General features: G+C 33.2%; 1 protein-coding gene across 2 annotated transcripts in view; it reads left to right on the top strand.

Annotated features, from left to right (window-relative positions):
• Positions 1-23,424, top strand: part of SLC16A7 (solute carrier family 16 member 7) — a 204,443-nt gene extending 181,019 nt beyond the window's left edge. The window contains exons 2-4 of one of the 2 annotated variants that reach the window (XM_066369330.1): positions 11,241-11,384; positions 14,739-15,539; positions 19,141-23,424. In XM_066369330.1, coding sequence (XP_066225427.1) covers positions 11,291-11,384; positions 14,739-15,539; positions 19,141-19,409 — 1,164 coding nt within the window. In that variant the 5' untranslated portion in view covers positions 11,241-11,290 and the 3' untranslated portion in view covers positions 19,410-23,424. The remainder of the gene's footprint in view (positions 1-11,240; positions 11,385-14,738; positions 15,540-19,140) is intronic. The other variant, XM_066369328.1, reaches the window with a different exon arrangement.
• The last annotated feature ends 458 nt before the right edge of the window (positions 23,425-23,882 follow it).

Raw genomic sequence — 23,882 nt, 5'->3', positions numbered from 1 at the left:
TAAACCACTAAAACACTTTCTGTAATCTCGATTGAGTAAGGATTAGGGATACTCCTCACTCTACAATAGAGATACTTCTTACTTTTCCATATATTTTTCTCCATTAAAATTTTAATTTGCTGGTATTTGAATCTCATGCCTGTTAAGGATCACCAGTGTTACACATTTGCCTGTCCCTTCCCACCTCGGGGTTACCCTTCATGACTAGTTTCAATGACCTCAACTATATATTTATTATCAGTCTTCTCCAGAGATTCCATCTCTCCTCCTGACATCTCCACTGGCCTTCTATTTAGTGATCTTAAGCTTACTAAAAGTAATTTTTTTATATTTTTCTATCAAATATAGTATAATTCCCATTTTTTAGTTTTGGATGGAACTCACATTTCCAGATGTTTATAGTTATTTCTTTATTTTTTATATTATTTCTCACATTCTAAGATTTTTTAAAATAAAAATATGCTGCAAGTACTTTCATTTTTTTCTTAAATATTGTTATTTAAGAAAAAAAATGCTGCTTCTGTAAACCAGTATTTGTTGCTTATATTTGTTGCTCTGTGGCCTTCACTGCAGGTGCTATTGCTACAAGTAGCATGTGGTACTCTTCAGAATGTGTTTATTCCTCATTGTAAAAGATACGAATAGCGTACAATATTTATTATTAAATAGTGGGTTTTATTTATTCACTAACTCATTTATTTTAGATTTTCTTTGTGAACACTAATATAACTAGATCTGCTTATAGAGGTTCTAGACAATGCCAAAGGATATAAAATGATTTATTATGATTTTTTGATAATATTGTCTACTAGATTAATAGCAATGTTACATGGATTAGAACATATATGTCCCGCAATTAAGAATAAATAATGAACCCTGGCCATGTAGCTCAGTTGGTTATAGCATCATCTCAATACCAAGGTTGCAGACTCAATTTTTGATCGGGGCACATGTGAGATTCAACAAAGAATACATTAAATAAGTGAAATGACAATATAATGTTTCTCTCTCTTTCTCTAAAAATCAATAAAAAATTTAAAGAATATGTAATGAGACTTCAGAAACCATTTTTAACCTTTCTTAAAATTTTGTGAAGTAATGTGTGTACACATGAAAATAGTTTGTTATGAAGATGTTAAATATAAACCAAACACAAAGACATATCTAGATGATGTCACATATTTTGTCTAGACCCCCATGAAGTATAGGAAAACCAATAAACCTTTGTTAACTTGAAGTTATCATTTAATTTATGAGTTCAGGTAATACAATAAATGTATATGTGCCATTTTTTTTTCAGAAACCTGTAAAACAACCTATTAAGGAAAAACTTAATTCTTTTAAGTAAAATTGAAAAACAGCTTTTCAGTTAGACATGTGACTAAACCAAACTTTTTTGTTGAAATTACTCTTGGTATTTCCAAATCTATTATTCATTATACCACAATATTTCAGAAAAAAATAATTTATTTTACTGCAGGTTTATCTGTGGGGATACTTTCAACTTAAAAATTCAACAGGCTTATATACTAAGCAAACATACTATCTCATTTAATAAAAATTTTAAATATTAGGTGACTATAGAATGGCATTATTAGGGTTCCGAGTCTGCTTCACCCTCATGCTCTTGGGACTGATAGCTTCTATGTTTCAACTTTTCTTTAGGTCAGCTCTCTCTCTCTCTCTCTCTCTCTCTCTCTTTCTCTCTCTCTCTTTAATTTATTATTTTAGAGAGAGGAAGGAGAGAGAGAGGAACATTGATTCAATGTTCCATTTATCCATATACCCATTGGTTAACTCTTGTAAGGGCTGTGACCAAGGATCAAACCAACACCTTGGCGTGTCAGGAAGATACTTTAACCAACTGAGCTACCCAGCCCGGGCCAGGATAGCTCTCTTTATATTCATATGATGATTGTTGTGGTTCAAGACAACATATGTGTACAACAATTAGTGATTTCTCTATATCTCTTTTAAAGAAGAACCTTCCCCAGAAATGCTAGTAGATTTCCATTCATATCTAATTGGCCAGAATTGTTGTTTTTTTAATACTTTATTTTTCATTTGAGAGAGAGAAGCAGGGGAGGAGCGGAAAGCATCAACTCCCATATGCACCTTGACCTGGCAAGTCCAGGGTTTCGAACCAGCTACCTTGCCATTTCAGGTTGATACTTTATCTACTGCGCCATCATGGGTCAGGCCTCATTGGTCAGAATGGTAACATAAGCCCAGCCCTAGCCCTAAATCATACAATGGAGAGAGGAATATGATTTCCATGACTGGCTTTTTTAGTAAAACAAGATTTCTTACCACCTCAATATAGCGTTTCATTCTCTGAACATATGGCTGTATGGGAAAAAGTTGACTCCTACAAAAAATCCATGTCCTCCCAAAAGAGGAAGCAGGAGAAAATGGATGCATAGTTGATAACCAAGAGTATTAGCCAAGGGAGGACTCCTTTATATATTAGTTATTGTTTAGTCCTTGAAAAAAGTAGAGAATAATTGTTATTACTCTGTAGTACTTTATAACATACTAGAACTCACGTAAAAAGTATAAAGATAAATACTAGAAGTAAATTTACTTGGTTCTATGTCCCTTGGATTTATCACACACACATACACAAATATATCTTTCTCTACCCTATATGTATACTCTATATGCTCTAGTCAGTAATAGCAGGGATGATGGGATAGAATAACCTCATAACTTTAGTTGGGAATTCTGTTTCCTTAAAACATTTATACTCATAAACCAATGTACTTATAAAAAGGAGTTAAGATAAGTGGAAATCATATACACATCTCTAAAATGACCTTTATCTTAGCATATGTGCTGAATTTTTTATATTATGGTTTAGGTAAGAGAATAGAACTTAGTGGATTAAATATCCTTTTAAACCCTTTTCTATGAGATATACTGATATCATGTTAATTAGGCAATTATAACATCATATGACAATCCTAAATCAACTTAGAAAACAATTTAATTAAATTTACGATAATCATTTTTTACTGTATCAAATAAATTCTCTCTCCTCTGCAGAGGCAGATTTAATGGCGGGAGCACAAGGCATGCACCCTGGGCCCCGGCTTCTGAAGGGTCCCGCAAAACCCCAACTTTACACTTTTTTCTAATGTAAGGGGCCCAATATTTTCTTCTGCTCCCAAGTCCTCAACCTACCTTAATCCGCCTCTGCTCCTATGCCTAAGTAAATTATAAGTGTGAACAAAATTGCACCTCTGCCCTCAAGAGTTTAAACTTTAGTGATTAATGCAAATATGCAAATAAATATACCACAAAGTAAAATGATTATTACTATCTTAAGAGAGATAGGAACAAAGTAGTTTAGCTGCTAAAAGCTTAGGGCAGGGGTCGGGAACCTTTTTGGCTGAGAGAACCATGAATGCCACATATTTTAAAATGTAATTCTGTGAGAGCCAAACAACGACCCATGTACATTACACATTAACCAATAAAAATTTGGTGTTGTCTCGAAGGACAGCTGTGATTGGCTCCAGCCACCCGCAACCATGAACATGAGCGGTAGGAAATGGATTGTAATACATGAGAATGTTTTATATTTTTAAGGTTATTATTTTTTTATTAAAGATTTGTCTGCGAGCCAGATGCAGCCATCAAAAGAGCCACATCTGGCTCGCGAGCCATAGGTTCCTGACCCCTGGCTTAGGGGATTACATTAGGCAGAAGGGTTCATGACTGCATTATGGCCATGTTATTTAAAACTAATTTTGAAGACTAGATGGAAAGAATATACCATCCTTTGGAAACAGTCATATTGTTTATTAGCTGTCTAAGACAGATCTAAATCTTCAATTTACAAATTGAATTTTTTTTTACTGGTTAATGGAAATATATGTATATATTTTTAAGATACATTTGGAATTTTATATCCATATTTCAAAAACCCTATTGAGAGTAAACTACTCCAACATTTAAATAACAAATTGGAAAATGTCAGAATCACTTTAAATGTTCTGTAGTTAGATCATGCTGAGATAATTATTTGAAATAAGTAACCCTTTGAACTTTGGAGGAAAAGAGGGTATTTAGTTAATGTTAACTACTTCTTAGTGTGAAATGGTTTTAACAGATTTTTAAAAATTTTTAATAGAAATTGATTTTTTATTATTATGTTAGTTGGGCTGTTCTAGATAGTAAGTAGGGAAAAATTCAGTATCCACTGGTAAACTAATAAAGAAATTTTATGATATTATATATATATATAATATCTATATTATGGCCTGGTTGATTTATTGGCTGTTTGCTCTAATCAAAGGCTCTAGCATCTGCCTGATCTTCAAGCACTCTTCATGGTCCATAGATAACTATAGTGCCTCCAATGCATCACGTCATGAGAACATATGAGGGCATTTTATTGCTTTATAAGACTGAAGAAATACTTTGTTAGCAGTCCCCAGAGAGTGCTTAACTATATAAATGAGCACAAAATGCATATGTTTAAACCAATATTTGATAATGGAAATGGTCCTATCATGATTTGCTTGTAATATTTATGATTCACAGCCCCATCCCCAAGTGTTAGGCCTGGGCTCTCACGGATAAGGTTAAGTATAACACAAAATCAGGATTCAGTTAAGAAGAAAGAAGAGGGCATGGCTCTTGGGTAGGCAATCTATAGTCTTATTTTTTATCTTCTTAAACATTATTGCAAAGAGCAGGGAATGTCAAATATAAGTTTTGTGTAATGTAGTATTAAATATCAATTTTTATTTTAAGAATAAGCATTATGCAAGTAAAGGATATTTAGTCATTCCTCTCAGAAAAAAAAAAAAATGTTCACCTAGGCAGTTATAGCAGAGTGCTTGAGCACTCCTCAAAAGTGATTACTTTGCACCTCAGTTTTCTTATAAAATGGGAATGAAAAATAAAGTGGGAATGAAGAAATAATGACAACTTTGTAGGGGTTATAGGATTAAATGTGCTTTATAATATGAAGAACTTAGAAGTTTCAAATCCTTAAGAAATTTTATTATCATCTATTTATTGTACCAGCCTTAAACAAGTGAAAATGTCTTTTCTGGTTGAAAATAATGTAACCTTAAACACCAAGGAAGTGCTTGGCATTTCTGTCCTTGAGCATACAGAATAATCACTTTCAAACCCTTTGATTTGTATTAAAAGATTTGGATAAGATGTCTATTGGTCCACTTCCCCCACTCCAATACAAGTAGCATGATTATCCCTTTTAAACAGCTGTGATGATGCCTAGTTGGAACAATCTGTGGTTGAATGAATATAGAGATAGAAAGAGTTCATATACAAAGAGAAAAAGACAAACAAACATAACTATCTTCTCATTGAAATAAAATTCAAAAATGTGTCTTGCATACAGGCCAATAGCAGAAGGCATTGAAATATGCAAAGAATGAAAAATATTTAATATAGAAAGTGTTAAAAATGAACTATAAATTTATTAGGAGGTATTTTAAAGTAGCATTTAGTACACTATTAAAGTTTGAGAGCTTCATCTGTTGAAATGGTGAACAGTCTTTCTGAGGAGTTGATATATCTGCAGAGGTTTGAGTATGAGAAATAAAAAAAAAATCCATTTAAGTATAAAGGGAGGAACATTCCCAACAGAGGAAACAGCAGATGCAAAGATGAGTTTGTGGACCATGTTATCTTCTGTCCTTATTATGCACCAAGTATAACTGCCATGTTAATCAGTCCCTACAACTACTTAAAACACTCACTCAAAACCTTCATGTACTTAAAATACTGATTAAATTTTTGGGCAAATACACTCTTGAGTGTCTTCAGCTGACATAGATTCATCTCTTGTGGAACTGAATGAACTCTAGTAAGTTAAACTGAGGCACTTATTTTAGGACACATGCTAACTGATGATATACCTGGGTAGCATTTATGTCTTCATCCATTCAAAAAGCAAATGCAATAGCTGCTTTCCAATTATCAGGGACTCTCTGCTCATGTTTTTTACCTAATTTAAATGAAAGGTAATCACATGGAGAGAGAAACCAGGTAGATTTTTCAACCTGAACTTCAGCACAGAAATAAACTTCAGGCAAACAAGTAGTTAATGAAGAGGAGCCCACCCTCTGCCCAACTTAAAAGTAACAGTTTTTTAATTCAAAAAATCTCTTTGAAAAATATTTAAAATTTAAAGTCTCTGTTAGTAAGAAAATACTATGGTAGTAAACACAGATAAATTTCTGAAATTGCAAAGGATTCTCTCCCAGTCCTGCACTAGTGCTTTTTATCATTTGATATGACAGGATACTACATATACAAATTGGAAATAAAGCAAATGAAAAATAAATTACAGCACTTTATCATTTCTTCTGTTAGTATTTATGCTGTGCATAAAAACTTTATATAGTTCAAGTTGATAGTCAATTTCAATTCATGGTTTTAGGTGATCAAATATATTTTATGAAATGTTCATTATATAATATACTCTTCAAATTTCTTACAACATTTATTATATACTCATGCAATATACAAAAAAAATAAAAACAAGCACTATGAATCTATGTCTACAGAACAATATATAAAACATTAGACTAATATACATACATATATAGATATACATATGTCATAACTTTTAAAATTATTAACAAAAACTCATCTCTTTGTAAGTACTATATGCAAACTCAGAATTTACAATAGGATAGATATAGAATAGTAGTTACATTCACTGTCCTTAAGATCAAACCCAGGCTTTCTAGATTCACAGAACTCAACCATGTCTTCCATGGTTATGATTTATTACAGGGAAAGAATGCAAAATAAAATCAGGAAAGAAAAATGCACATGGGGTGAAGCACAGAGGAATCCAGCTGCAAACTTCCAAGAGTCTTCTCCCAATGGAATCACAAAGGATGGGCTTAATTTCTTCAGCAACTAGTTTTGACATGTGTGATGTGTGGTCCAACAAGGAAGCTCATGAGAGGCTCAGTGCTTAAGGTTTCTGTTGGGTTCCTGGTCACAAAGGCATTCTCTGTTTAGTATATACCAAAGTTCCAGACTTCCAGAAGGAAAGCACACATTCAGCATAAACCACATTGTTTGTAAAACAAACTATGATTCAGTTAGGGAATGATGGGAATACTTCTGAAATCCAAGTCCCCAGATGCCGGCCAAAAGCCAATCTTGCAATCAAGTATTTCTAAGGATGGTGACATAGCCCTGCTATTGTTGACTGTTTTCTGTGCAATAGTTAAGAGCATGGTTTTATAATCAGATGACTTTGGTCTGATAGCCACATTCGACCACTTATACTGATGTGATCTTGAACAACTTATCTAAACATTTTGCACACTTCAGTTTTATCAGCTCTTGCATAACTTTAGTTAAGCAATTATTTCATCAGATTACCATGAAAATCATATACAATAATTCACACACAATTCTTAGCACACTGATTGCAAAGAGTAATAAATCAGTAAATGGTGATGAATAATAATAGTATATATGGCAGTCACCTTTACAGAGTTTAGAATAGAATATTTAAACAAATGAAATAAGTATGTGTTACTGTAAGTGCAACAGGAGTTCTAAGAATGGGCAAACTCTGTAATTTATAAGAACCCACAAAAGCTTCCTTGACAGAATAAATATACTTTCACTAAGTGTTATGCAACCACAACCACAAAAGACAGAAGAAGCTGTTAAGAGTAGCTTTCAGAAGACAAAGAAGTAACTGAAATAAAGAGTTTCTGCTAACGTCTGCTTTCCTTCCAGAAGTCTGGAATCTGGGTATATGCCAGCCAGACACAGAATGAATGCCTGTGTGACCAGGAACCCAACAGAAAACTTAAGCATGAAGTCTCTAACCAGTTTCCTTGTTAGACAACACTTCATATATGTCAAAACCAGCTGCTGAAAAAATTAAGCCCAGTCTTTGTTATTTCATTGGGAGAAAAAATATGCTCTCTGAAGAAACCTCTCCTAAACAACTTCAATGTTAGCATGAACGTCACCATTACACTTGACACCAAAAATTCTTAGAATGGAAAGCAGTCTCAGAAGAAATTAGTGGGTAGTCTGATTTAGATACATTATGATACTTTTTTGAATTTTTTGGAAATAAAACATTATTTGTGTATGCCATTTTTTATAACTGCTTGAGCAAATAGAACAAAGAATTTTGATGAAAAATAATTGCTATACTTAGATATGGATTCAGTTATACTTATTAGCAGGTACAGAATTCTCTTTTTTGACATAACTAATGTTTAAACATCATGATTACTTGGAAAACACATGTTGAATACAAACTTCTGGAATGACTGAATTAATAAATAAATGAATGAATGAGCTCAGAGTATAGTTAGGCATGTGATTCATCAGAAAAGGGCACCTGGGAAGCTAGCTCATGTTTAATAAAAATCTCATGTGATGAGAATATATATATATATAATTTTATCTCTCTTGTTAATAACAATAAACTAAGTTGTTTGTAGGATGGAGAAAGGTAGTGGATGGTGTTGTTTTACATCTGATCATAGATGCCTCCCTAAGCTAATATAAGCATTTAGAAATTCTTTACAAAATGGGTATATTTTATGTTCTATATAATAATTCAAATTTTGACCCACAACTGTTGCAAAGTAGACATTTAATGACATTTATAAGTATTTAATATTAAGCAGCAAGGAGTCTTATTTCTAAGTAGTCACTTATAAAGTATACCTTTTTTTGCTAGAAAAAAGATTTTAGATGAATTATGTAAATATAGCTCATAGAGGATATTATTTAACTAAAAAGCATATAACTTAAAATTATTTGTAAAAATTATAACTCTTCTTTTAATGTAGAAATTATCTAAGCCACTTAAAAAAATGCCAAGACCTCTAAATATTTCCTTCAGTGGCTACCCTTAGTTAATCACAGTAATGGAAAAAAGCCTGGTTATTCCAATACATAGATATCCTTATTTCATATATATTGCAAATTTAGTTGCAACTCATAGTCTATATTCTAATTTAAATTTACATATTTTGGACAAACACATTTATAAAATCTAATAGTCGGTTAACTCATTTGTTAATAATCTGGGCATATCATAGAAAGAGGTATATATAATATCAGTGATACTGAGAAGAGATCGTTTTAATTAATCCAACTTATTAGTAAATGCCTTTGAATTTATTCTGATAGTATCATTTTTACCACAGCACCCATCACAGTTTTTAAAATAACTTCTTGATTATTTTTTCTCTAGACTAACAATACATTGAGGATTATAGGTGTGCTTTTATTATTTATCTTTGTCTTATGTCAACAGGGTTTATACTGGGAGCTCAAGAAATAAAGCATTAAGCCTGTGGTGGCGCAGTGGATAAAACGTCGACCTGGAAATGCTGAGGTCGCTGGTTCGAAACCCTGGGCTTGCCTGGTCAAGGCACATATGGGAGTTGATGCTTCCAGCTCCCCCCCCCTTCTCTCTCTCTCTGTCTCCTTCTCTCCCTCTCTCTGTCCTCTCTAAAAATGAATAAATAAATAAATAAAAATTTTTAAAAAGAAATAAAGCATTAAACTGATTTGAGTTAAACTGAATTAAATTGAGTTAGTTAAGTAATTTTAAGAAAAGCTGTGTTCCTAATTTCAATTGAAATACAAGTTTGAAGTTAAAAAGAGAATGTCAGGCCTGACCTGTGGTGGCACAGTGGAAAAAGTGTCGACCTGGAAATGCTGAGGTCGCCGGTTCGAAACCCTGGGCTTGCCTGGTCAAGGCACATATGGGAGTTGATGCTTCCTGCTCCTCCCCCCTTCTCTCTCTCTCTCTCCTTTCTAAAAAATGAATTAAAAAATTTAAAAAAAGCAGGAAGAGTTCTCTGGACTCTCCTTTAAAAAAAAAAAGATAATGTCAAATCAAATCATTTACACATTGACAGGTCTTATAAAATAGTATGCAATATCATTGACTTGAAACTTCAATTGTTACGTTGTAACATTACAGTATTTTCCCATGAATAAGATGCACCCTTTTATGAAAAATTTGGGGTCTAAAAACCGGATGCGTCTTACACAGTGGTTGTAGATTTTTTTTACTTGCATTTCCACTTTTTCATGAGGATGAGGAGTTGTATGAATTTTATGATGAATAAACTTGAGTTCAATAACTTTATGCAATACATTTTTTTTTCAAATTTCAGGCCCCCAAATTAAGGTGTGTCTTATACATGGGGAAATACGGTATTATAAAAAACACCATTAAAGAAAAAAATACTGTGCATTAAATGAGATGCACCACTTTATTAATATGTACAATTTTAATTTATAATTACCAAAAGAGCTTCTTACACATATTTAAACAGATTATTTTAATTATTTTAATCACTCCTATTTTATGCACACACAAAAATATACACATATATCCAGAAAACGTACATTAAATAAGCAAAGACATTTCAAAATCTTCTTTCCAGTCACAATCTGGCTCTTCTAAATTAAATTAGTTTTTGAATCCAAGTCCTCAATGTTCATGTTTCACATAGTGAGTTCTAATTAAAAGATTGAACTATAGCCTGACCAGGAGGTGGCACAGTGGATGGAGCGTCGGACTGGGACACAAAGGACCCAAGTTTGAAATCCCAAGGTTGCTGAGCGCGGGCTCATCTTGTTTGAGCAAAAGCTCACCAGCTTGAGCCCAAGGTCGCTGGTTTGAGCAAGAGGCCCCTCGGTCTGCTGTACCCCCCGGTCAAGGCACATAGAAGAAAGCACTCAATGAACAACTAAGGTGTCACAACAAAGAATTGATGCTTCTCATCTCTCTCCTTTTCTGTCTGTCTGTCCCTATCTGTGTCTCTCTCTGTCTCTGTCACACAAAAAAAATTTCAAATATAATTAAGGATATGTATGTGTGTGTGCACACAGTATACTAAAATACTTCTAACACACAGAAGTCATTTATGTAATGCCTAGGTTTTTGTTACATTAATTTACCTGCACTTATTAAAATAGACAGTTGAGCTCTGTCTTCTTGAAATACTTTACCATCAAAAATTAAATGAGTATAGTCATAAACAGTTGTAATTTATTATTTTATATTTTCATATATATGGTTAAAGATAACCAAACTGATTGGAAAGTATTAAAAAGGCATTATATTCCATATAAACTACTGTTTTCCTTTTATCATTAAAATGTGCTTTCTTAGCTTTCAAAATCAATGATCTTAAAAATAAATGACCCAGCAACTGAATATTTCTTATCTCATCTCCACTCAGGTCCCATAAGTAGTGTTTTGGTGAATAAATATGGTAGCCGGCCAGTGGTGATGGTTGGAGGTTTACTATGCTGTGCGGGAATGGTTGCAGCCTCTTTTAGTACCAGTGTAATAGAGCTCTACCTCACTGTCGGAGTCCTTGGAGGTAAGTTTTGTTTTTAGCTTATTATCTTAACACTCATGTTGTTTACAAAGCTCTCTAAAAAGCATGAAAAACAGAACATTCATATTTATTTCTTTTAATTCTATTTTTATACCAGGTTTAAATAATTTTTATCTAGTACATTGAAATACTAGCTATGGAATATCCAATCAAAATCATTTCAAGTAATAGAAAAAAATGATTTATCAATACATAATGTTCTATGATATAAATGTCAAAAACAAAACTGCTTTTGTCTGTCCTCTTCCATTAGTCAAGATGATGAAAGAGGCTTTCTGGCATATAAATAGCTTTATTTATTTTTTTTATATATTTTTTATTACTTAACACTAGTAAGAGTATCTGAAGTATCACTTGTAATAGATTAGAAATGGTGCCAAAGAGATATTTTTTGGATGTCCTGGCTTAGCTTCAATGACAGAATTATTGGTGTCTGTGTTCTATTTGTGGTAAAGCGCTGTACTTGGTACCCTTTATTTTCCTTACTAAAAGATGCTGTTTAAAAGGTTTCTAAGACACATTTGCCACTAAACACAAATATATTTCATACTATCATTTGATTATAAATGTTTCTCATGCATAATGTCTCTAGATGCAAACTGACCTGAATATGTACATTTTTAAAACACTATTTTTATTAGTCTCAATAATAAATTGAATCAAACAAATCTGTACTCAGTTTTAAGAAAATTAGACTTCAATATGTAAGATATTGACTCTTCTTCTTATACCCATAGATAAACAGGTAAATGTATTTCTCCTTCTATTGTGATTTTTAGATCAGTCTAAAGTTGCACTTATGTATCATGAGATAAAAGAAATTAGATGCATTAAAGCCTGCAACACAGTGATGTTAACATTTTTCTCTTGACAACTCTCTTCCTTTTTGATATGGTAAAACACTTTTTGTAAATGAGGATCTTTTTATATCTAGGAATTTTCATAGTGGAGAGACTGCCTTTTCCATTCTGCTGAAATAATTACATTTGATTGTGGAAATAAGGTTGGACCTAAAAATAGATGTATTAGAGAAGAGGTGATTTTGGTATTACTGTACCAGAAATATCTACACCCTGTAGATTATTCTCATTTCAGTTTCCTTCTTTTGTGTCTTGAAGGCTATGGTGCTTCTACTTCTAGAGTCAATCATTTAATACACCTATCAGAAATTCATCTAAAGTCATTATCAGACAATAGTTCTTGGTATCTGAAATCAGACAGTTCTTATTTTTCAAAGCCTGACTCAGCATATATTAGCTGTGTGATCATAGGTAAATTAACATCACTATGCCTCATTCTTTTTGTCTTTAAGCTGAGAAAAATGAGAGTTTTTTCCTTAGGAACTTCTTGGAATGATTAAATAAAAATAAATAACATATAGTACTTTACAGAATGCCCAGCATTTTGTTACTTTCAAACAAATATTAGCAAATAATAGTAATCACAAAGTCATTATATTTATATAATATCTTACAGTTCTAGAACTTAGTTGATTTTGGCAACCCTTATTTTTGTTGCTGAGGGAATTTGAACTGAAGAAGTCTAAATGTTTTGCTGAGTAGTATACATAGGTAAGTAGCTGAGGCAGATTTAGATCTTTTGATTTCAAATCTCATATTTGTTGTGCCATGCCAGAATAGGAAGTAGATGGCCACTTTTAAGGAGAACTCAGATTCACATCTGAAGGCAAATTCCAGGTGACAGAATGCATGTGGAGGGAAGGAATATGGCATAGGGTACGGAAATTTAGGACACAATTTCAAAACACAATTCAAAACAATTCCTGGTTTTTAATTTCGTTTCTTCCACTTACAAGCCACTGACCATAGGCTGGTCAGTTTTCTATCTTGTTAAGTTGGGTATAGGTACACTTATTCTGCAAATCTCACAGATATGGCAGAAGTAGTATCAGAAAGCATACTGCTCTGTTACTCTCCAGAGCATGTTCTTGGTTCCTTCCAGTCAGCTTTCAGAGACCCTCTTACTCATAGAAAACATTTGTATTAAATGTCTACAATAAGTGTTTGTACTCAGAACTGAGTATCCCAGAATCTAAATACTTAACCAGTTTGCAGAACTGTGTCAATTTACATAAATTGATAAATGTAGAATTCTTTCTTCTGTAGTAATAGAATATAGTATTCTAACTTTTAAAGTAATATGGAATAATACCTACGCTAAAGTTAAAAGAGAGGTAATTTATATAAATCAATTTTATTTACTTTTATAACAAACTCTTTCATTACTATTGCTGAATAGTACCTTGGCAAGCTATAAGAAATAATTCATTTTCAAAGGCAATATTTAGCACTGCCAAGGAGTTCCCTAGACAGCAGGAACTTTGGACTTATGTAAACAATAACCTTTACTCCTTGAAATAAGAATATGTTTCAAGTTCCAAAATTATTTATTTTTTTTAGTTAACACACATGTTCATCAATATTCATAAAATGTGGAATGTGAGGGATGGGGAGCCTGAAACTAAAGGCATAAGTTTCTTCTTTGTTATTATTTGCATGGTTTTGAAGAAATATCTCTGGGGAAACCTTAGACTATAAGTGACAATGTTTTCAGTCTGTTCAATTCTGAATAGAAGAGATTCACATTTTAAATGCAGTCTTTCCCACAACAAAAAAATAACCTATCATATGATAAGTATGTAAATATAAAAAGAGATGAAACTCTATGGAATGAAATTATTGTAATTATGAGAACTGATCAGCCTGACCAGGCGGTGGTGCAGTGAATGGAGCATTGAACTGGGATGCAGAAGACCCAGGTTCAAGACCCTGATGTGCCAGCTTGAGCGCGGACTCATCTGGTTTGAGCAAAGCTCACCAGCTTGGACCCAGGGTCGCTGGCTCAAGCAAGGGGTTACTCTTGTCTGCTGAAGGCCCACAGTCAAGGCACATATGAGAAAGCAATCAATGAACAACTAAAGTGTCACAACCAAAAACTGATGATTGATGCTTCTCACCTCTCTCTGTCCCTCTCTCTGACTCTCTCTCTGTAAAAAAAAAAAAAAAAAAAAAAAGAACTGATCATTTTATTCTCGTTTCAACCTGTTCTATAATTATTAAACATCAGTAGAAGTTTTTAGGTTTATTTTTGTGCTTTAGAATGAGAGGAATGTAAAACTGTTTTACGTATCAAATACCCGTTATGAGAACCTTTTTATGTACTATTTCTTTGATATTTATAATTAACAAAAACCACTACTTGCTGTTGTATTTTGAGTTCTGCTTCACCCAATTGACTGTACATTTTGAAGACTCATTTCTTTTCTGTGTGGCATAGTGTTTGTGTTTTTTTTCTCTTTTGTTTTGTTCTTTGCAGGTTTGGGTCTAGCCTTCAACCTGCAACCTGCCTTAACAATCATTGGGAAATACTTCTATAAGAAACGACCCATGGCGATTGGACTTGCCATGGCAGGAAGTCCTGTTTTCTTAAGTACCTTAGCTCCTTTCAATCAGTTCCTTTTTAATACTTTCGGCTGGAAAGGAAGTTTCTTGATTTTGGGAGGCATACTCTTAAATGCCTGTGTGGCTGGTTCCCTCATGAGATCCCTTGGACCCAAACAAACGACTGATTCCAAAAATAAGATTGGCGTGGGATCTCATGATTCAGATGTGAAGAAATCAATATGGGAAAAAATTAATAACTATTTAGATTTCTCCCTCTTCAAGCATAGAGGATTTTTGATATACTTATCTGGAAATGTCATTATGTTTCTGGGATTTTTTGCCCCCATTATATTCTTGGCTCCGTATGCTAAAGACAAAGGAATTGATGAGTATTCTGCAGCCTTCCTGCTGTCTGTTGTGGCTTTTGTTGATATGTTTGCCAGGCCTGCTGTGGGATTAATTGCAAACTCCAAACTTGTTCGAACTCGAATCCAGTACTACTTCTGTTTTGCAATCATGTTCACTGGAGTGTGCCATCTCCTGTGCCCGCTGGCAGAGAGCTACACAAGCCTGGTGGTTTATGCTGTATTTTTTGGTCTTGGATTTGGGGGTGTGAGCGCTCTCCTCTTTGAAACTCTCATGGACCTTGTTGGTGCTCAAAGATTTTCCAGTGCTGTGGGACTCGTCACAGTTGTGGAGTGTTGTCCAGTTCTTCTTGGCCCTCCACTTGCTGGTAAGTATAGTTCTTAGTAAGGCCAGCAAAAAACCTAAAATCAATGGCCATTAACTGAGACTTTCTTTATAGTATATAACGTACTTTGCAGTAATAAAAAAATATTAGTAGCCCAAAGGCTTTGGGTATGTTAATTTTAGGTTTTATTATATATTTTTAAACTTCATAATTAGTTCAATTTAGATCTAAATTTGTTTCAGAACTTGAACCTAAAACTTAAGAATTTAAGTTAAACTGATAACTGGTAACATAATTTTTAGTTTTTTGCCCATATCAGTTGTTTTGTGACTTAAAAATGCATCATGAAAAGTCATATTTTTATAATTTTTGTCATTGCTAAATAGATTTCTCCTCTGTCTATATTAAAATGAGCAAACAATTTAATGCTCTCACAGTATTAGAATCTATTTTCTTTACTTTTATATTAATGTCAAACTTGATATATGCTTAATGAAGGAATACTTTTAAATCACTGGTAGGAATATATTAAAATGAAAAGAAATCCAATAAAGGTAATTTTTTTATCAGACACTTATATTTCTTATAAGTTATAAAAACTACCTTTAAATTTTAAGATCTGAGATATTTTTAATATACCTACAAAAGTATCTGTATTTAATAACCCAGTAAGAAGACTAAGTAAAAGCACAGGTATAAGTTCATTTTGGAGTTTAGACTGTTTAGCCGTAGGCTTTAGTGTTATAAATATTAAATACTTCTTGTGGGGCAGTCTTTCCTAGTAACTACTGTATAAGCAGGTATTGAGATAGACTCCTGGCCTAGTAGTCACTGTTACTGTGGGGCTGAATGTAAAATTTTCACAGTATTTAAGTCGTTTATAAATGGCTTCCTACATGACATTAAGGAATCATTTTGAAAGTGGAGAAATTCAGGTCTAATTTACTAATATTAAGGCACTTTTGACTTTTTTACCTTTGCTTTTTATTAGGTTAGGAACGAGTTGTGTATTTGTGGACTTTCTGTCCATCCTAACTGTCCTCTAGTAAATCACATAGTTGTTTTGGGGGGTATATATGTCTCAATGCAGATATACCATGGCACCAAAACACTTTCAAAAAAAGTAAAAAACAGTCATTCTTACTTACTAGCCAACTGATTTTGTTTTATAAGGTAAGTACAATTGGCCAACTTTTCATATGGAAGCAGTTTTATCAAATGAGTTTCAGAAGCCTATTCATTAGCAAGAAATATTTTATTATCAACAGAGAAACTTGTATTTCAGCAACTCTGGCAGGATGAAAAAAATCAAGTCAGGTCAACAAATATTGTGGTGGGCTTTAAGAAGGAAAATGAAGGAATCTGATTTGGCTACTGCTACTTGTGCTGAGAACCTTTATTAATAACATTTATATCACTTTCTGTGTCCTTGAATGCTTATTGGGTTAATATTGCCAAACAGTTGCACCACAGGTGCAGGGGCAGTGATTGATTTGTTGTAGCTCTCACACTGTAGCCATTCCTTTCATCCTGTTTCTGCCTCTTGCTACCCCTGGGACACTCTGTGACTTTTAGACTGGCTTCTCCTCAACAGCATTTAGTATCTTCTAGAAAGGCATCTGGCACATTGTAGGCACTCAGTAAATACTTTTGAATGCATGGGTCCTGTTGTAGTTACTTCTTACAAGGTTGCTGCAGTTCCTACCACTCTTCTTAGTAGGGAAATAAAAGGTAGGGAGGGCATGATTTTTATTTTAATTTTTTTCTGCCCAAACTTTTACTGCTGTCCTCACAAAGAAATGAAGCTTTAATTCTGGAAATCATATATAGTTCCTTGATGATGATAAAAAATCCCTGAAACATATAGAAGATATGTTGATACAGCAGCCCAAAGTGACATTAACACTGAGGAGTGCATAGAACTACTGTTTATGTATTTTGAAATGTGGCAATGATTGCATGAATAGAAATATTTGATAAAGTTAGAATGAAAAATTAAATTATGCATTTTCATTATGTTTATATATGTCATATTTATTCAAATAAGCTTATTCTACCATTTACATAATTAAAACAGGGAACCTGTTCAAACAGATAATTTCACAAATAGCTGAATTTAGCACTGAGCCTCTGACTAGATTTTCGTTGGAATGATAGAGACTCTGACTAAACAAACAGGTCTATATCAGAATCACCTGGAATAAGCACATAATACACAACATGGATTTGTGTAGATTCAATTTTGCTGATAATAATTACTGTTAAGAATTAGGTGCCTCACCATTTACTCCCCCTCTATCCTCCACCATCCTCCACCCCCTCTCAACTCCAGCCCAATAAAATTCAATTTAAAAAAAAGAATTAGGTGCCTGCAAAAGCAAGGGGCAAAATTATGAACTAAAACATTTTTAAAAGTCAATAAACCTTCAGATTATATGGCACCAAGCTATTTTTTAATGTTTTCAATTATGAAATGGAATAAATATTTTCTTCCTGTTTGGTTTGGCCTTAATAATTTAGATTCAGATAAAGTGAGAAACTGGGATTAGCCACAAAAGTGACATAACACTTAACCAAGAGGTTTGGTGAAGCTATTTTATAGAACAGTTAGGAATATGAGATTCAGGCAGACGTTGACTAGAGCCCAGATCCTGCCAACTCCCTGGTTGTGTAACCAGGGTTGGCTTACTTCAGAGTGCTCTTGTAGAATTAAATGAGATATTGCAAATAAAAGTGTTTAGCCTAGTGCTGGGCATAGAAAAAGCTATTAGTAAAATCATGCCCTGTTATGAACTTTATAAAAGCTTTGGGGTCTTTCCTAAAGAATGTAACGTTTACTTCTTTATTAAAAAGATAGGGCCCTGGCCAGCTGGCTCAGTGGTAGAGATCAGCAGATGGTGTAGAAGTCTCAGGTTCAATTTCCCGTCAGGGTACACAGGAGAAGCAACTATCTGCTTCTCCACCCCTCTCTCCCCTTCTGTCTCTCTTCTCTTCCTGCAGTTATGGCTTGAATGGTTTGAGCAACTTGGCTCCGGGCACTGAAGATGGCTTCATGGCCTCACCTCAGGCTCTGAAACAGCTCGGTTGCCCAGCAACAGAGCAGCCCAGATAAGCAGAGCATTGCACTGTAAGGGGCTTGTCAGGTTGAGCGCATGCAGGAGTCTGTCTCTGCCTCCTTACTAACCCCACCTCTTACTTAATTAGAAAAAAAAAAGAAGTAGAAGAAGAAGAAGATAGGAAGCATGGAAAAGAATGAAACAATTTCAGTGTGTATGCTGCAAATAGATAAATATATCTAGTTTTACATGTATAGATATAAAAAATGTACCTCACACATGTATGCATTTATGAACATGCATGCAAAAGCATTACTTTGTCCTGGTTGTACATTTTTATTAAGGGACATAATATTCAGTAATTTTAACATACTGATACTATAATGCTGATTGTGCCCATACTTGCCTTTCCTTATATATATAAAATACTTATATATGTAGTCTAGAATATTTTTTCTCTATTAAAGTTTTATTTAATATTAATGTAAATAAGAATTTGTGAAAAAATTCATTTAAAATTTTTCTTATTTATGGCTTCTTTATTATTTTATATTGAAATATTTTTTGTTTGTTTTTTTGTTTCTTAGGTAAACTGGTGGATGAAACTGGAGAATATAAATATATGTATATATCCTGTGGAGCTATTGTGTTCGTATCAAGTGTGTGGCTGCTCATTGGCAATATTATAAACTATAGATTGCTAGCAAAAGACAAGACGTTGGAAAAAGCAAGGAAAAAAGTATATAATCCTGAGTCCCGAGAATCTGAACCTTTGAACAAATCTAAACAAAAGAATATTGATGTCAAAAATATGAGAACAGGGAATAATCCCTCTGAAAGAGAAACTAATATATAGCAAGAATCACACCTCTGATTTCAGTGCTGATGACTTTCTTAACATTACTTTTTTTTTTTCCAAAATATTGTAAAGGGTTTTAGTTAAAATAAAACTTCATAATTATGATGAAGAAAATATTCTCTTCAGTGGTAGATGTTAATTTTTTTTTTTTTTAATTTTGGGGCAGTTAAACTTTGAGGTTATGTATATAAAGAATCCATGCAAGGGGTTTATTTCCATACATGACTCTGGCTGAGGTGATACAGTTATTTTAAAGTCTTCCAGTGACTTCCAGTTTTGATTATAGAGATGTGAATTCCAAACCCCTGGTTTCTGTAGTTAGAAGGGGTATGCTTAATCCTGTAAGAATACCTTCTCTAATTTTTATTTTTTATTTGGTATGTGAAATGGAATGAAAGAAAATGAATTTCCATTCACAGTATCTGGAGAACAAAAGAGAAATAAGTTCAAAAAGAGCATTATTACCGTACTATTTTTTTTTTACTTAAAAATCCATGGAGTAAAAGAAATGTATTATATCTGCATACTACTACTGTACAACATGGATTTTAAAAATAAGAACAAGAGTGAAAATAAGGTGATCTTAATTTGAAAATACGACTATTATAAAAAAACATTTTCATGTATAAAATTTAATTGAAAAAAAAGAAAATACTTCATTTTAAACCATTATTTCTGAGCACTGTTGGATCTGATTAATGTATGAACATGGTTTCTTTGAGGGGACCATTAGTACCTGGTGCTAGAGAACAGAACCCTCCAATAACTTCAGAATTTTACCTAATATATAAATTAAATTAAAAGGCTAAATTACACCAAGCAATGAGCTATATCCATTGATTTTTTTAAAAGAATTTTTGTTAGCTATCCAGAAAGTAATAACTAGGGATTTAGTTTAACCAGAACTCATCAGATTTATTTTTCTGCTAAGACATCAACTGGAATCAACTGGAATCCTGGTGGACAGGCTTATACATAGGCCAAGTTGTAATATTTTCCAACACATAGGGGTTATCATGAGATTGCTGTTATGAGTAATTCATCTGAGTAAAGCTATCTAAGAGTGGGAGGGTCTTACAATGAGCCCTCTAAAGTCTCTCATTCCCCAACCTCTCTAAAATGCGAAAGCAAAAAACAAAAACCACAAACAGACTTTGAACTCAGCCACTGAAAATGCCTCATATTGTAGGAATGGCAGCACTTGAAGATTCTACCCTCTACTGATTGGACTTCCTGCTGCCTGTGAACAGAACTAAAACAGGAGACTTTTAAAAAGGCGGCTAGAATTGGAGGCTCTGTGTGCCTTGATATATACTTGTGAAGTTTAGAGATCGTATATAACAACAGCAAGAAGCTTGAATTACTGCAGCTCAAATTCATTTAGTAGTTTCTATTTTCATCAGGATGTGGAAACACCTGGGACTCTGAATCACTCTTGAATACCCTTGTATGTGATAGTTCTGTACATTCAGAACTCTAAATACCATTTTGAATTATAAAGTGCTTTTAAACAAAAAAGAAATTGTGCACTAAAGCTAAAGTTATAAATATTTACATCTATAGAGCTGAAATTTAAGTTAAGATCATGATTAGTAAAAAGTATTTAGTGTTTGATTATTGAAGTGACATCACTGAAGTTGTCAAAAGGAATTTGCTGTTTTCCTTTTTCTTTTCTTTTTATTTTTATTGTGGTAGAGTCAGGTGCTATTCTTATTTTCTATAAGATTGTACCTGGATAACAAGTTTTTTGGGATAGTTAATGTTAAGGATTCAACTTGTAAAATTTATGCACTGTTTAAGCATGTGATCATATTCAGGAAGCTATAAAAAAATTCCATATTTTGTATAACATTCACTATTTTTTGCAAATGAAAGAAGTATTTTTTATTAAGTAAATCAGTATGTGCCAATACCATAGCTGAATTAGTCAGAGTAATGTGGCAGTATATGGTTGTGTTGTGTTGTTGTTTTTAATATTTGCCCAACCTTGAGTCTTGAATGAGCTATTTGCATATTACTAGTGCTTTCTTATGTAACTCTGACTGATTGTAAGAAACACAACATTATAAATTAGTAGCCCTCCAGTGAAAAATGTCTTGAGTTTTCTGAAGATACACATTTAAATTAACATAGATGTCAGACCTGGGAGATGAGAAATAAACTGCAAAATAATAATTGTGGAGTTTTAGGTCTAAGGCTATTGTCTTTTTTGTCACCTGCTGGTAGAGACATGACAGTGGGTGCATTCCAGTGCCTTTCTCCAGAAGGGAGTTTATTTCCACACTAATGAATTTCTTGTCAAAAAACAACTTGTGTTTATTCCATTGTTCCTTGGTCATTTTCACTATCTTTTTATTTCTAACACTGATTATATTAAATTGTTAAAAAAAAGGGGGGGGAAGGAAAGGAAATTGCACTTTTAAAGCACATGATCTGATGTATACAGTTGAGCTTGGCAGTAGCAATGCACAAAGTTACAAATAAACACGCATAAAAATTCCCATGCATGAATGTTGAAAATTGAATCAAAACTTACTTGAAACAGTGATATAAAAATTCACATACAGGACTCGGTATTGTTCCAGGGTAAAATAAATTTTTCTATTTGTTTAGTCTTCCTACTCATGTGAACTTGTTAAAATATTTGTTGCTTTAACAGAATCTTCCAAAGATTGAGAAAAGCCTATCAAAGTCCTAGGCCATTCATTATTATACAGTCACATAAATGGAAGAGGAAATATAGTTGGCCTCTGTCTGCAACAATTAGTGTAGAACATATTCCTTCCCCTAAGAAACAATGGGTTTTAGATGTTCCAGTTATCGTGAAACAGAATCAGAGAACACTATGAACACTAAATCCCATTGCCCTATTGTGGGATTGTGCAGAAGGAAGAGTATCATAAACTAGGTACAAAATAATTCATGCTCACTGACTCATTTATTTTTCAATTTGTGATAACTAAGCACCCCATATTTCTCACCATTTAAGTTTAAAAATACCTTTACTAATCAATGAGTAGACTATTGAGTATAAACTTGTTCTGAGTTATTCCCATCTTTCTGGATCATTGGTGGGTCCAACCAGCACACATGGAAGAGGCCGAGTCAGGCTCTGGGGTCCTTCACGTTGGAATACACGATGTTTCCTCAGTCAACTTTACATGACTCCTGAGTTTCACTTTCTTAGTACCAAGTTCCAACCGCCTTTTGTCACATCCCCCTATGGGAAATAAGTAAAATCATTAGGTTTGATGCATTTGAATGTGCACTTTAGACATTTGGCATTTTTTACTCATTATTCTCTGGCTGCATATGACAACGGCGGATACAGAACAAAGACCACAAGATGCATGATGTAAGATGATGTTATAAAATGTAGAAATACCCTTAATCAGTCAGTTGAAATTTATTTTCCATCCAAAAATACCTTTCCTAAAGAAACTCTTCTAATCTGTATAATGTTTCAGACTTTTAATAATACAAAATAAAATAAAATCATGACCATTAGGCTGAATTTAATAGGAAGAAAGGATGCAAAGTAAGAAGGGAACTAATATTTATTATGTATTTTGTATTATGCATTTTGCTTTCATGATGCCCTTTAATATTCAAGCCAAATCACAAGTATCATCCATCTGATATAATAGATGAGTGAAACAAAACCAAAAACAGACATACACAAAAATTCAGCAACTTACCAAAGTTAAAACATAATATGTGAAGAATCAGAATTGAAACTCAGGTCTATCTAAAAGCAGAAAGAGCCCCCAGGGTGTTCATTAGCATGCTGCCTCCTATCAGAAACTGTAGAAGGAAAATTGGATACAATATAGACACAAAAAATTTAAACCTTATATGGTAAACCAATTAGGTTTAACCGCAATTTGTATTATGATTTATATAGTGTTTATTAGAGACTGCATTTGCTACAAACTAAATACATAATTTCATGTTGGCTGCTTTACTAGCTAGCCCATGTACTACATTATCCTATATCACAGCCATAATTGTTTTAATATGATTTTTTACACAAATAATGGCATATTTATATGACTCAAGAATAATATATTATCTCTGAGGTTGGTTTCAGAAGAAAAATTTTATTTTCTTTATGGTTAAATAATTCGCATATTGGTTGCTACATATTATGACTCAAGAACTAAAAGTACTTAATATAAAACATTATTTTCAGAATCATGATTCCCATTTATAGAATTTTCCCAAACATTGAAAAACAATTTTTCAAGTTATGATATACAAATGATTTGGTTTATCTATTCACTATATATTTATTTCTATCATTTTATACAATTACCCCTATACCCATACTCATTTTTCAAGTTTTTCTAAACATCTGTGTAGTCATTCTTTCTGTCCCTTTATTCTAGAGAGAGAACAAGTGTCATTGCTTTTTTCCTCTCATTTAGAATTTTGGCCTCCTTAGGGTATTGTTCTCCTTAGCTTTATATC

Source organism: Saccopteryx leptura, chromosome 2 (genome assembly GCF_036850995.1).
Source record: "Saccopteryx leptura isolate mSacLep1 chromosome 2, mSacLep1_pri_phased_curated, whole genome shotgun sequence".
NCBI lineage: Eukaryota > Metazoa > Chordata > Mammalia > Chiroptera > Emballonuridae > Saccopteryx > Saccopteryx leptura.
This window is presented reverse-complemented; position numbering and strand designations above follow the sequence as displayed.